This window comes from Gymnoscopelus braueri (assembly GCF_963280865.1).
Source record: "Gymnoscopelus braueri genome assembly, chromosome: 8".
Lineage (NCBI taxonomy): Eukaryota > Metazoa > Chordata > Actinopteri > Myctophiformes > Myctophidae > Gymnoscopelus > Gymnoscopelus braueri.
The window spans coordinates 14,148,227-14,163,033 of record NC_137609.1 but is presented as its reverse complement, the minus strand read 5'-3'; the positions used below and the strand labels follow the sequence as shown (position 1 = coordinate 14,163,033).

The following is a 14,807-nucleotide window of genomic DNA, read 5'->3' as shown; positions in this document are numbered from 1 at the left end:
ATGTATCCCCAACAAACCAGGTCCTAATTGTATACTGTAGTTGTTCCTATCATGTAAATAAGTTAATATAAAAAAAATATCAGCATGTATTTCACTGAAAATAGCTACAAGCTCACAAAGTGTTTCATCGCAACGTGTTGTGAGCTTGTAGATTGGCTATTTTCTGCATGCAACACCAGTGTGCAACAATGTGATATGAAATAATTAGTTTTTTTAAAGTTGATTACTATACTTAAGTATATAAAGAAGTCTCATCAAGTATATATTACATGCCCCTTTACAAAGACTTCTTGTACTGTTTTGCAGAGTCAACTCCATCTAATGCGACTGAAGAGTCCCGGGACCAGATTGACCAAACGGTGACACCATCAGAGTCCACTCATATGACATCCCCAAGCACTGCATATGCCGATACCAGTACCTGGACCATGGGAGTTGACACTAATATGACGGCTTTTAAAACTGACGCTACAACCTCAGGCGTCAATCATACCATCTCTCCAGGCACCGTACGTTCTCTCACAACTGAGGCGAACGTCAGCGCCACACAGTCTTCCTCTGACCGTTTCACCTCCACTGACCTGCTGCCTGCCAACACGACCTCCACCGAAAAGCTCACCACACACACAGTTACTAACCGACCCACCGTCTGGTCCGAATCAAATCCGAGGAATGCAAGTGAGTGGACAACATGAGTCTATGGAGAACCTGGGGCCTCGTCTACTCAGGAGATAAGCAATAGTGATGCAGAAGAAAGGGCAACACGGGCTGAAATGGACCCAGATAAAGACACAAGTGCTGGAGATGACGCAGTTCAAGAGGGTAGGAGCACAAATCAGACTTAGTTTAGTATTCTTACTGCTTGTACAGTCTAGAATGTTTACAGTCAGAGGAATTGCCAGCACTCATGGAAATGTACAGGTGAGGCACCTTAAATGGTCCGTATTCACCATAGTCACCCATTCAAATTGTACAATAAATAGATGGAATAGATCACATTTCACTGCCCTTAATTAGATTCATCATCTGTACTGCCTTTTCAAAGGATCAAGCATAAAAGAAATGTAGGAGGAATACCTAAATCACATTAGAAAAGGTCATATTTGCCTATTAACGAATTTGAATAGAATATGGCTAAACATAATGGTAGAAAAAAATATGTTTTTAAATAGAAAAGAAATATATCCACACTATCCCAAATGTTCCAATGACATCAAACAGTCACAAAGATAAAGCAATTGCATTGTTACAGTGGTAAATATAATGTGCAGATGCACAAGTACGCATATCCAAACTCTTGTAGAAGACAGTTCATCCCCTTTTGAATCGAAAACATTTATCTTTGTAGAAGCACTATATCTCTGCCACCGCCTCTCTTTATACCGCCTAACCTTTATGGAGGGCATTCTAGAGTTGATGTAAAAACAGAATACCTCCAGCTGATCTTCTGTACCAGTGTACTGTATATGAAAAACAAAACATAATTAAAATGAAACCAACATTTCAACAGATGAAAAGTGTTGTTGATACACAAACTTTGCCTAAGGACCAAAATTAAATCATTCTTTTTCAAGACCCACAGAGTCATCTTTAACTATAAAGTCAGTAGGGGGAGTTAGGTCTAATTTGTATGACAAGGCAGGGCTTCCAGGCCTTATTTGTGAAGAACAGTGTAGTGACAACCATAGTGCAGAATGTATCAGTGTTCTGGATGTTCTGTATATAACCTACTTTATTTAAGACATTTGTTTATCTATTCCTACTACAATCCCCTTAGCTGGATCCTTTGAAAAGACAGTACGGGTGTGTATTAATATATTAATCTAATTAGATGTCAGTGAAACATTATCTATACCTTCTATGTACAGTTTAAGCTGCCTCACTTGTACTCTATTTTTTGTATTATTAACGTTGAAGAGGGTTTGTGCTGCTGAAACACGTATCTTGATTGTTTGCTACCCGTGCCTATTCAATAAAAGTACCCGAAGGACATTACCAGTCAAAGTTACCAAAATGTTTACAATTTAGGCATTTAGCCATATGCCCATATGCAGAGACTATTAGTGCAGCTACAAAATAATTACAGCCATAGAATAAGCTTCAGTTTCTTGTAAATCACCATTATAAGTGATCAACATGGTCAGAAGAACCAAAGTGCTTACAATACAACTGTGATCTGACTTCAGATTGGATAGCAGGAAGTGCAAGTTTATGAATAAGGCATATGAAGGGTAGAAAGTGTTTCTTTCTATAAAGATATATGAAAATATCACATATTTTAAATTTTTGTTCAGAAATGAATATATTTTTTTTACTTTTGGGCTCTAAAAATACAGTATACTGTATATGTTTTACAATATGTTTTAGTTTTATCTATGCCACTTGAGACATATCAAATATTCTCTAGGCCTACATTTGTTGCAGGAACTATACTGATCAGTATGTTGAGGTTCAACCTCTGTTTCCTGTTCAATGTTGTAATAACTAGTTTTTTTCTTTCGTTTTTTCTATAAGATACTAGCAGTGGACTCGCTGTGGTTGATCATCTTCAACCACAGCGGTGGTTGATCATCTTCTTCATAATCCTGGCTCTGGTGGTTCTGGTTGGATTTCTCTACAGGAAACACACCATAAAGAAGAAGTAGGCATCTTCAATATTATCTAACATTTCTCTCCCATGTGGTCAAATTCGGTCCAAACATATATATATTTTTTTTTGATAATCATAATCACAAACAGTTTATGGTCAACTATTCAGTTCATGCAAGGGATTTTCCTAGCAATACTTCAAAATAAATAATTCAGACAATGAACATGAACTAACATTAGTGCAACATACAAGATTGCAGAATGTTCCAAGAGTAGAGTACAACAGACATACCCCCCTCAGGATAAGGGAAATGATGAATGAATGTATAGGGCATAGTATGAGTATTCTGAGCACACAGGCATGAAACGGATGTTGCATAAGTGATAGTGATTGCATAAATGAAAGTGAAAGGCGCATGAAAGATAGCTATACAGCACAGTATAATGGTCATGATTGCAGGATTTACTGAACAAAGACTTTGCAGCATGGATGAGGTGTACATTTGACCTGCTGGAAAAAGCTGTATACTGTATTGTTTTGCTTTGCTCTGTTGTTATCTATGTTGTACTTGTACATAGATACAGCAATATCGGTAACCATTGTTTGTATCAAAAACTTTACTTTCGAAATATTGTTATTATGAAAGAAAAGGTGTCATAATAATCCCATGAGGAATGTGGAAGGTGGCATGACACAAAATAAAATGATTCATTTTCATTCATGTACACTCTCAGTTTACGCTCAAAAGACACATCCATCATCTAAACCAGTTGTTTTCAACCCTTTTCATATAAAGGTCGTTATTTATTTGGCATTTGATGAGATTTGGACTCTCAAACCCAAGACTTTTGGGTCACAATTCCATGCTGTATTGATGTGTACCATAGGAGAGATAACAGCGTAAAAGAGCGTAAAAGAGTGTAAAATGAAACCAAATGGACCCGTAAGGGTCCATTTGGTTTCATTTTACACTGCCAAAAGTTAAAGATCTATAAGGGTCCATTTGGTTACCAACTCTCCATCATTTAGCTGGGGACCACCTGGAACCCCCTCAAGGACCACTGATGGTCCCCGGACCACTGGTTGAGAACCACTGATCTAAACTAATTTGAGATCTCTGAGAGAAACCGTAACCCATTAAGACCTGAGGCAGATTCTACAAATGCCTTCTAATAGGTCCCCAGTCCTTGGGTTTTTTTTTGTCACTGTATATTTGCACATAACTGAAATTCATGCTCTGCATTTAGTAAATGCAGAGCATGAATTTCAGGCCACGCTGCTCACTGCTCCTTGTTATAACAACTAGGAGCAGTGAGCAGCATGGCTCTCAAACCTTTTCGTGCCAAGGACCCACAACTTGATATGTATTTGGCCGCGGACCCCCACTTGAAAATGGAGAAGAATTGTTTAAAAAGAAATCTATACTATTCAACATTTTTCAAACACTTTTTAGATTTATTTAAAAAAAAATTAAGATAGCAGATGTACAAGCTCGCAGCACGGCAAAAAGTGACGCGCTGTGAGCTTGTAGCTCTGCCATTTGTGCTAACGTTAAAATCTAAAATGACACACATGCTTTCCCAGTTTTAATGGGTTAAATGATCAACTTCAACTTTCTCTCTAACCCTATAGTTTCTCTGGTTCCAGGGAGAGTACATGAAGGCTTGTTTACTAAATTAAGTTCAATATAATTTATGCATGTGTGGGTGAGTAATAAATTTTGTATTTGTATTGTATTGTTTTGTATTCTGTTCTATTCTCTAGGATGGACCAACCACCTCCATTCAAGCCCCCTCCGCCTCCAATAAAGTACACCTCTTTGATACCGCAGGAGTTTCCAGTGAATGGTGTTATGACTACAACAGTGTGAAGCAGAAGTTCGTATTAAAAGTTTGTATTGTCCTAGATAGGCAATGGCTGCTGATTAATCACAAGCAGTGATTGCTTCATTAGGCTTCATCATTAGGCATTGATTCCATGCAGTGTATAAACAAAATCTTTGATTATAATTGTGGTTGGTTTCCGTGTGTGTGTGTGTGTGTGTGTGTGTGTGTGTGTGTGTGTGTGTGTGTGTGTGTGTGTGTGCGTGTGCGTGTGCGTGTGCGTGGGTGTGGTTAACACACATAACCGAGAGGAATAACAAAAACAGCCATTGTGTTTATCTTGTCTATCAAAAAACGTGACACGCATCCAACAGACTACCGCAGAGTGAGACAAACTTTTTTGAGTCTCGCCAGAAAACGTCCTCCTGTGTCTCGGTTGTGCTACCAGTTCGCCACTCGTTTTTCAGACAATCAGGCTCAGTATAGAAAAAGTGACAAATCTCAAGATACAACCTATACAAGGCCTATTGACGTCAGGTTGCCTTGCATCAAAGACTTCCAGTGTACACCTTTACCACAGTATGACATCTGGGCAGGAACCACAAACCACTCGGGAAGACTGGTCAACACACCTTTTGCTCTTTTGTTTTGCAAGAATATGTGTGGTTGGATATTTTTTCCTTTGTTTTATTTATACATTTGATATACCATCATACCATATATCTTACCATGCATTTTTACTATATCCTTGTACTTTCTTTCTTTCTTTCTTTCTTTCTTTCTTTCTTTCTTTCTTTCTTTCCTTCCTTGTTTTATCATAGTTTTTATATCTTAATACCGACTGCAACCAAGCTTTCTTTCTATAGTGGAATATCTCACATGCGCATGTTGTCTTTTGCATGTGCTTCAATATCTCAGTCTGAAACAAAAATATGACCTGTTCATGCACCAAGACATCCTGCTTTCGCTGTTGTGGTCGGAAATGGAAAAACAAGAATAAAATGATCCTACAGTAACTGTGAATGGTTTCGCCATGCAATGTACCTGTACTCCTCTATTTCTGTTTGTAAGAATGTTACTGAAGTATACTATCATCGGACACGTTCCATAATTTATGTTATTGTTTACTGTTTATTTGCTTTGAGAATGAAAATGAATAAAGTATACATATAAATGTTTACATTTATTTCATTTATATATGTATTTATTTTCTTTGTAAAAGTACAGTTTAATATAAATACAATGCTAAATGGATTGAAACCAAGAAAGCACTATGGCTTGTTTCCATTGGGGTGCTGTGTATTCAATTCAGAGGATAACTATAAATAAATATGTATGTATATGTAACAAACACTTTAAAGTAGGACTATGAAATGCCCCTAACATACATGAGTAATATTACTGCAATGGGATTGTGTAGAACTAGACCGCACACATAAACCTTAGGTTGTAAAGGTGACAAAAACTCATCTTCACATAGTTATCTCATCCCTTGCAATTCAATCAAACTATGGAGGCAGGGTACCTCAGAATGAGGTTACTTTATTTCCTGTTTGTAACTGAAAAGGAGCTCACAGCGTTCAAAGAAGTACAGAAAGAGAGAGGGAGAGAAGGCAGGGTAAACATAGAGTACAGTGTAACAACATTCAACATTGTGATGCCTGAGAGAACAGAGGAGTCAGACAGATAGACAACCCCGCAATACTCAGCACGACTGAATATGACTGGAACAGGTAAGTTCAGAATGTAATTGTAGTTTTCAGAAAGAATATATTAATATTTTGCAAGAAGACTTTCATATTTGGATTCTTACAGTTGTTCATTATTATATATACACGTATAAAGAACATGTGAAAAGTATAACTCTGTAGACACCTGATACCTTGAAATGTACATACTGAGTTGAATAGAGGATAGAGCTTATCCCTGTGCCACTTGTGAAAACTTTTCGAGAATTGGTTGCACGTTTGTTATGAATCTTTGGCTACTGTCTGGAACAAGAGTGGTTCTCCCCGCAAGTTAGTTAGGTGTAGAACTGTATCCTATGATTAAATTTGTGCACAGAGTTAAATTAACAGAGGAATTCACAGTGACTGATATACAGTTTAAAATCCTTCAAAGTCGGCCATGACCCAAAATTGCATTTTTGGGTCATGGGTGGATTAAATCTTTTTGGTTCCATGTTGTATGTACTGAGTGGCTCCTGTAGAACGTAATGATTCTTCAGAGGCATGGGATCACTTTTATATCCAATCTTTGATCATAGAATTAGCTCAGCAAACATTATGTCAGTAAGAAATATAAGTTTGATTAATCAAATAATATATTTAACACCCAAGATCCAAATCTGATCCACTCATATAGGGATTAAAAGTTTTGAACTCTTGGGCTCAGAAGCTTTTCTGAGCACTATGGATTGGATATTGGTTGATTGTAAAAGCAAAGCGTGTTCTGCTTTTGATAAGGGCAGATGCACTGACACTGTACAAATATCTCCTCCAGAACCATGTTATTCGGCAATACGAGGATTCACTATAGGCCTATTTGACTCTGCATTACAGCTGTTCTTACAACAATGCAAGCCATGTCATTAGAATCACTTCATATTGTGTGCAGGCATGTCATTGTGCTCATGAAAGCCAGTACAGTATGTAATAAAAGCAGCGTTCAACGTCCAGGCGTCCAAATGGACCCTTATGGGTTTGTAACTCTGAGAGTGTACAAATGGACGTTTCCAGGTCCATTTGGTTCCATTTGTCAAATATATAAACACTGATTATACAGTATAGAGAGAATAAACAAAAACAAAAAATTCATCAAATTGCAGTCCGTGGCCTAATGCATATCAACCTGGGCGTCCTTGAAATGAAAAAGGTTGAGAATAAGTGCATCTTACAGCATTGGTTCTCAAAGTTTATTGTTTAGCTATTAAAAAATAGCAGATATACAAGCTCATTAAAAAAAATCAACTCTCATTAAAAACATTAAAAAAAAATTAGCAGATCTACAAGCTCATAGAGCAGCACTCTGTGCCGCGCTATGAGCTTGTCGATTTTTGAAAAATCTTGAAAACGTGTGCAAATCTTTGAAGCGAACATTTGTAACTCAAATCTTTGCTTCTGGGCTGGGTTATTTTTTTTTAGATGGGGGTCCGTGGCCAAATACATATTATTTTGGGGGTCCTTGACATGAAAAGATTTGAGAACCACTGTCTTACAGTACAGCATATTGTTCCATACAGAAGACAAATGCACAGGTGTCTGGCTGGGCCTGGCCCTGACTGCACTGACCCTACTGCTGTCTACGTGTCTCAATGTCTTCCTCTGCTTCCTGAGACGCAAGAATGCCACACACAAAGGTATAACAAACTAGAAAAAGTGCTCCTCGGAGCACAGGTCTCCGCCAGGTCAGGTACGTTATTCTGGCCTCCTGGTGGCGCTATAATAGGCCAATGTGAAAAGGGTGCCAACCGTATCATTTATTCTTGCATTGACACTGCATTCATGATTTGAGGCATTTTGTTCCAAAAATGTGTTTTGCTAAATTAGACCTGCTGGTGGCGCTATAACAGGCCAATGTGAGAAGGGTGGCATTTCTTCCTCGGCTTAGTGGGAATGTGCTTGTGAAATTTCACGGAAATCGCAAGCTGTGTGTATACTTTGAGGCATTTTGTTCAAAACGGACCAATCCTGCAAACTTTGGAAGCCAACCTTAGGCAATGAGGATAGAATATGGGAAATTGGACAGATCTGTGTTGATCACATGACTATAGTGATACTGTGTACTGATTTGCATGACGTTTGGATAACATTTGTAGGAGTAATATAAAAAAATGGGTTTTGCACAAATCGGCCTCCTGGTGGCGCTATAACAGGCCCATGTGAAAGATTTGGGGCAGAAGTTCTGAATTGGCATCCAGGGAGTGTGTGTGCACAGTTTCGGAGCGACCGGGCCAACGGTGCCGGAGATTAGCTGGTGACAGACGGACACACGGACACACACACGGACACACACACGGACACACGGACGGACGGACAGGGGGTAAAACATACTCTCTCGCCATGCCTTCGGCCTGGCGGAGACAATGACAAACACTTTCCTCTGAGCTGATCTCCTGATTGGTTTCTTTTATGACTTATGACCATTGGGTGATTTCTAGTATTTCTTAAGTCTAAGCCTAATTTCTACTTCATGAACATCCCAAACATAACAAGCTATTTAGTCAGATTATATTGTAATTATCTGCTAGCTTTTACAAAGGAGATCTGTTATTGTTGACATTAAATGACTTGAATTACCTAATTCTGACCACCAGTCGACCACAGTTTCTCTTTAGCTAATTTCTCATTAACATTTTCTTTTTACAGTGACTAATGAGCGTTTACGTGTGCAGGCACATCAAAGACAAAGGTAAAGATTTCATACAGCACAACCACCACACAAAGTGATACTGTATATGTCATTTTTTATAAAGTCAGACAATTATTCAGTCAGACATATTTGAAAACATTAAATGTTTTATATTAACACAATACCTGTATAAATCAACAACATTATTTCTAGTACCATCATGGCTGAGGCTGAGGAACTTTCTGATCATTTTCATGATCATGATGATCATCATGTTGAGCAGGAAAATCCTATTTATGGAAATATCAACACAAACGTAGGAGGTAAGCCTATTACCTTCATTCATTTAGCATACTTATGTTCTTATGGTACTAAACATATGAGGTGAGCCCATGTCTTCATTCATTGAACATACCGATGTATTCATGGTAAGATCAGCACAAACGTCACAAACGTAGGAGGCGAGCACATGCCTTCATTCATTCAACATAATGATGTATTTATATCAGCAAAAACGCAGGAGCTGAGCCCATACCTTCAATCATGTAAGATATTGTATTTCTGTTAAGATCAGCACAAGCGTACATGCCATCATTCATTCAATACAACTTCTAAACGGTTCCTAAACGGTGTGCCTAAACGGTGTGCCTAAACGGTGTGCCTTTGTGACAACCACACATCATTATGGCAATATAACAAAAGGTTATGAATCATGTATTTCACTTGCTATCAGTACATAGACATGTATATATATTTTTCTATTAAATAGCTAAACTAGCACAGCTTGTAGATCGGCTATTTCTGCTATGAAAACGGGTGTGCCTTGAGATTCTGAGTTGCCCATTGGTTGCACATTTTTTAAAACCACTGTAGGCCCACTAATATATGGTAATATCATAAGATGTATAAGTGAGCCCATCCCATTTTTCTGTGTATAGCCTCTAAAATAGTCTGTATTCCCTTTGTGGAGGTCAGAAGGGTTAACCGTTTCAAATGCTACAGTACATTATTAGCAATGTCTTATAGCTAGTCAATAGTCCTAGTGAGGTGTTAATACCACAATAGATGAAATCCAATTCATTTTGTACACATCTGAATGGCATCACAACATATATGTGTTTGTACTTGTACAGATTTTGAGGATGTGTGCTATGAGATGATGACCAAGAGACAAAACGACATCAAAAAGGTAAGTTCAGACCTGCACACTGCAAAGTCCTCAGTAGCCTATCCTCAGTTTAATGGACCTTAATACAGTAAGTCCATTTTTACACACAGTGTTAAATTAACAAAGGATATTGCTGTGCAGGACAGGTACCACATGGTACAACTAAGATCTAATACATAACATGCTTCTAGTTGTTCAGCTAAAATAGCATGTACAATCTCACGACAGCGTTGTGAGCTTATAGATCGGCTATTTTTGGAGAAGAGATTTGGTGTAGTTCAATCAATCAATCAATCAATCAATCAATCAATCAATCAATCAAGCCTAGACCCCTGGGGGAATACAGTCAACTAAGTATATAGAATTTAAGTACTTAAAACCTCTGCAAAGCTACTATTACAATGTACCTGTGTCTTAGAGCATAATCATGCAAGGTGGACTTATAAAGCAGAATGCATCTTGTCCATTAACGATTGCATAATTTATTTAGTATTGAAGCTATTTAGACATGTTTAGCAGTAGCACACAATATTTCAGGACGGAGGATAGTTGACATATATACGTACAGACTGTGGTCAATGACACCATGAACATGTTTGAGAGAGTCTAAAAATAAACTTCCCCCATTCTGAAATGCATGAGAGTCTACAAGCCACAGGATGCTATGGGCTACTGAAAAAGAACCCTGCTATTGCAACATCATGGTTGTGCTGCAGGATGTTAATATTGCCATTGCTGTAGGCTATTTATACCTGCAAGCAGGCTGAAAAAGAACCCTACTATTGCAACATCATGGTTGTGCTGCAGAATGTTTATATCGCCATTGCTGTATTTTATACCTGCAAACAGGCATGTCACAAACCTCTGCAATATTTTGTCAAGGGAAGTGAATTGTCTTTGCATTTTGAGTAAGTCAATATAAATAATAATATAAAGCACTTTTAAAAAACAAGTGTGTTAAATAAAACGTATAAAATATATAACAATCAGTGAAAAAATTAAGAATAACTTAAATAGCAAATAAAACAGGTGCAAAATAGTTTAGAATAGAACACAACATATATACAAAAACAGTATAACTTTGTATGTGGAAACGACTCTCACTGATTACGCCTTTCTCCATCTCTACCACCAACCCTATGCCAGCCTGTGGAGCCTGACATCAACTACGCCTCAATCAATCTGAACGTGGCTCAGAAACGCAGGAAGCACAAGCACCGCTCCCAGCAAGGCCAGACCCGGTCCCAGGGCCAGCTGCAGGCACAACTCTCCCAGCCGCTGGTCAACACCACGACCCCCGTGATGGCCACGTTCCTGGAGGTAGAGACAGAGGAGGGGGCCTCCCTCCCGGCCAGAAACAGCAGCCCGGTGGCTTCCAGTAACAGCATCTACCTCAACAGCCAACAGCTGGCCCTGGAGGCGGAGGAGAGGGACCGAGAGAGGGAAATGATGGAGCGGAGGGGTTGGGACGGGATGGGAGAATGGGACACTGTGGGGAGTAGGGAGTGGGGCGGAGGGCTACTGGAGGACGAGGGAGGGATGGGTTGCTCCATTGGCGGTCATGTGGAAGGAGAGACACAGATAGTGGAGGTGGAGATGATCCATGATGACTCTGACCATTTCATCAGCACCTTTGACCATGACAATAGCCTGCTAGATTAATGCTTGATTTAAACTTTGTTGCACGGCGGTGTCGCATGTGCCAAACATAGCCAATCTGCAAGCTCACGACGTGCCACAAGGTTGTAGATCTGCTATGTTCGGCGTGCAACAACATTGTATGACGAAGTATAAATCAGGCAGGAGCCTGACAACATGCTGACATTTCGTGTACAATACATTTATATTTCACCTACAGCATCTTGTGATTTTGCTTGATTTCGCTTGCATCATTACCCAGGGTAAAAGTATTGTTAAAAAACAAAAAAGAATCAAGGAGATGTAAAAGCAGTCATCCATGTTTAAATAATCGTTATGTTATTGAAATGTCTAAAATATTAAATTATATCTGCTTGTTCAATAGAATGTATTTGTAATCTCCCTGAAGTCTCTCTGAGAGAATGCAACAATCAGAATGTGCATTTAATACAAATTGGTAAAAAATAAAAGTAAGCTTAGACAAATAATTTATTTCAAAATGTGATTGGTAAATAAACCCCCTCGCTGCCTTGTTTTCGAGGGGGTCCTCAAGCACAGCACACAAACAATGACAAGAAACAATACAGTATCATAGACAAAACATACACATGAGGGCTATCTGTAAAGGAATGTAAAGGAATAAATTCACTCACAAATTGAGTCAATTTTAAAAAGTATGAAGAAAACTACTCTTACAAATACATTCAAGTAATTATAAATATATTATTTAACTCATTACTACCCACCTCTAATTATGCTAACAGGACTCACATTTTCTCCCCTTCTCAAACTGTTAAGAAACGACAAAGCCGTTATTCTAAATCAGTAGGTCCACACACATTAGGTAGTTAGATTGACATAATAGAGGAATAATTATGTCCACATAAAAGCAACCTTTTGCCATACCAGTTATATACAACAAAACAACTGGATAAAACAAGAGTGCAATAATTAAGGTTGTTGAAACCGCCTTGAACACAAAAGTCCACCTGTCTTTGTAATTCACACAGATGAAATACTAAAAATATATTTTGAAAAAACACACAAAAAACAACAACTAGAAGGGCGAAAATGTGTGTGTGGCATTTAAGGGTAAAGGGTTCAATGGATGGAAATTTCCACCTTGTTGACTTGGAGATAAGATCAGAGAACATCACATTACTCACCCCAGATCTATGGGGACTTCTGCTGTTTAGGTGTGCATGGTTTACGACCTCTGTCTTGACATGTCATAAGTTGTGTTCCATGGCTGTAGGGGCGACTGTCAAGCCTTGAGAGGCCATGTTTTTTCATTAGATAAATATGTTTGCGTCAGCAAGGAATGAAACAAATTTCTACCTAGACCAACAGCAGATGGCTAGGGTCAGACTCTAAAGGTCCTTGCACACTGGTGCGTCTTTTCGTTGCGTTTTATTTTTTTTCATTGTTTTTTCAATTTTTTTCATTGTTGTAAAAAAAACGCAACGAAAAGACGCACCAGTGTGCAAGGACCTTTAGTCTATTTATTTTATTTGTATTTTTTTTTTTTTAATTAGATTTGTATCCTATTTTGATCTCATTCTTATGTCTCTACTTAGTTACATGATGTAACTATCCTGTTTTTTCATGCTACTGCTGTTGCTATGACACCTGGATTTCTCCATGGGGATCAATAAAGGTCTGTCTGTCTATATAACTGTGAATAAAACAGTGAATTTATGTACCAGGGTGAATATGAAATAAGTCATTGAGAAGGTTCTTTATGGGGCATATGGGACATGCTGTTTGTCTGAATGTATTATGTTTTTTGGTCAATACATAGGCCTACTGTAATTTGTTCATCCAGTGAAACAGTGGCCCTGAATGCTTCCATAGCATGAAAATACGTCTCACAAAATATTTGTTATACTAAAATCGGTTAAAAATATTCTTTGAAAATAAAATAGGTTCTGTCTTTATTTTATTAAAACAATTTTTGAATTCCAGACTTTTACTTGTAACAGTGTGCAGTATTGATACTTTTACATAAGTAAACATTTTTAGTACTTTTTCCATCACTGTGTGTGACTCATTTCACATCGAAGGTCAAATAGAAAACGGATGAAGCAGGTCTGCTATTTTCGACACGCGACACCGTCCTGCGACGAAGTATAAATCAGTTTGGGCGTGGCTTAAATATGCGGAAGCGGGAGGCGTGTCAACTGTCAGGGTTGCCATGTCTGCTTATTATCAGCGACTTTGGGCTTGTTTTTCTGAAAAGTTTCTTGTAAAATATTGTATTGGTAGACGGGTTGCGTTTTTTTGGGGCTTGTTTTTAAAGTGTAGTTGTTGCATATTTGGGCTTGTTTCCTATTGTTGTTTAAACCAGTGGTTCTCAAATATTTTCAAGTCAAGGACCCCCCTATTAAATCTCTCAAGAACAGATTCAGATCTGCGCTACTGAAATCAAGGGTAAAAAAAAACACCAGAGAGGGCGCTGTTTTTCCTTTTTTTGACGATGGGTTCCCAGATTGAGGACCCCCAAATTAATATGTATTTGTTTGTCTGCGTCTGCGGACCCCCATCTTAAAACATTTTATGCCAGGGACCTCCAGATTTGTGTTGTTAAAATGTTTCAAAAATATTCCTAATTGTTTTTTAATCTCTTCCAAGATGTCTTTGAAAATAGCATATATATAAGTTCACAACGCGTCGACGCGTTGTGAACTTGTAGATCTGCTATTTTCAAATAGCCAACGTGTAGAAAACATTCAGGGCATATTTGCCAGCAATAGCCTATATATGGAGATCCCCATAGATGGAGACGATATACCTGCAAAGTCGTCATAGGGACCTAAACGTGCCATATGTACGGAGTCTGACATCAGCGAACCCTTCCCAGAAACTCCATGTATAGACATAACCATCAGGTCCAGGACTGACGTCATGGTCCCATATTTGGGCATAACTATCTGACACTATCTGACATCAAAATAGTGATGTCAGGAACGCAAACCAGCATTATAAGAGGGGCTTATTAACACCCCTCGGTAGTTCTGAGAGAGATTCATCACTATATTCTCGAAGTGGCCTTGGATCTGGTTAACGAGTCAGTCGATGATAGTTTCTATACAACGTGTTCTCGCTTCTTTTGGGCTTGTTTTCATAGACCTGGTATTTCCTCCGAGGTGGAAAGACTGGTGACGCGAGGTTATAGACCTGGTTGCTTATTTCTCTCACAAAACCTGGCAACACCGATGTTCACTGACTCGTAGAGAAA

At 38.5% G+C, this 14,807-nt stretch overlaps 2 protein-coding genes across 3 annotated transcripts in view; both read left to right on the top strand.

The window, feature by feature from the left end:
• Window positions 1-5,573, top strand: part of LOC308090461 (uncharacterized protein) — a 12,535-nt gene extending 6,962 nt beyond the window's left edge. For both annotated transcript variants that reach the window (XM_080435658.1, XM_080435657.1), the window contains exons 7-9: window positions 307-822; window positions 2,515-2,641; window positions 4,355-5,573. In XM_080435658.1, coding sequence (XP_080291784.1) covers window positions 307-695 — 389 coding nt within the window. In that variant the 3' untranslated portion in view covers window positions 696-822; window positions 2,515-2,641; window positions 4,355-5,573. The remainder of the gene's footprint in view (window positions 1-306; window positions 823-2,514; window positions 2,642-4,354) is intronic.
• Window positions 5,574-6,006: 433 nt separating this feature from the next.
• On the top strand, window positions 6,007-13,280 carry LOC308090360 (uncharacterized protein). Its single transcript, XM_080435498.1, has 7 exons — window positions 6,007-6,146; window positions 7,655-7,771; window positions 8,781-8,823; window positions 8,977-9,086; window positions 9,897-9,952; window positions 11,078-12,945; window positions 13,067-13,280. The coding sequence occupies exons 1-6, from the start codon at window positions 6,134-6,136 to the stop codon at window positions 11,591-11,593; spliced, it is 855 nt and encodes a 284-aa protein (XP_080291624.1). The 5' UTR covers window positions 6,007-6,133; the 3' UTR covers window positions 11,594-12,945; window positions 13,067-13,280.
• Window positions 13,281-14,807: the final 1,527 nt, after the last annotated feature.

Excerpts from the sequence above, each read along its gene's own strand:
- LOC308090360 (XM_080435498.1), top strand. Across the intron at positions 8,824-8,976 it reads CAGGCACATCAAAGACAAAG|TACCATCATGGCTGAGGCTG; the intron begins GTAAAGATTTCA and ends CATTATTTCTAG. Across the intron at positions 9,953-11,077 it reads GACAAAACGACATCAAAAAG|CCTGTGGAGCCTGACATCAA; the intron begins GTAAGTTCAGAC and ends ACCCTATGCCAG.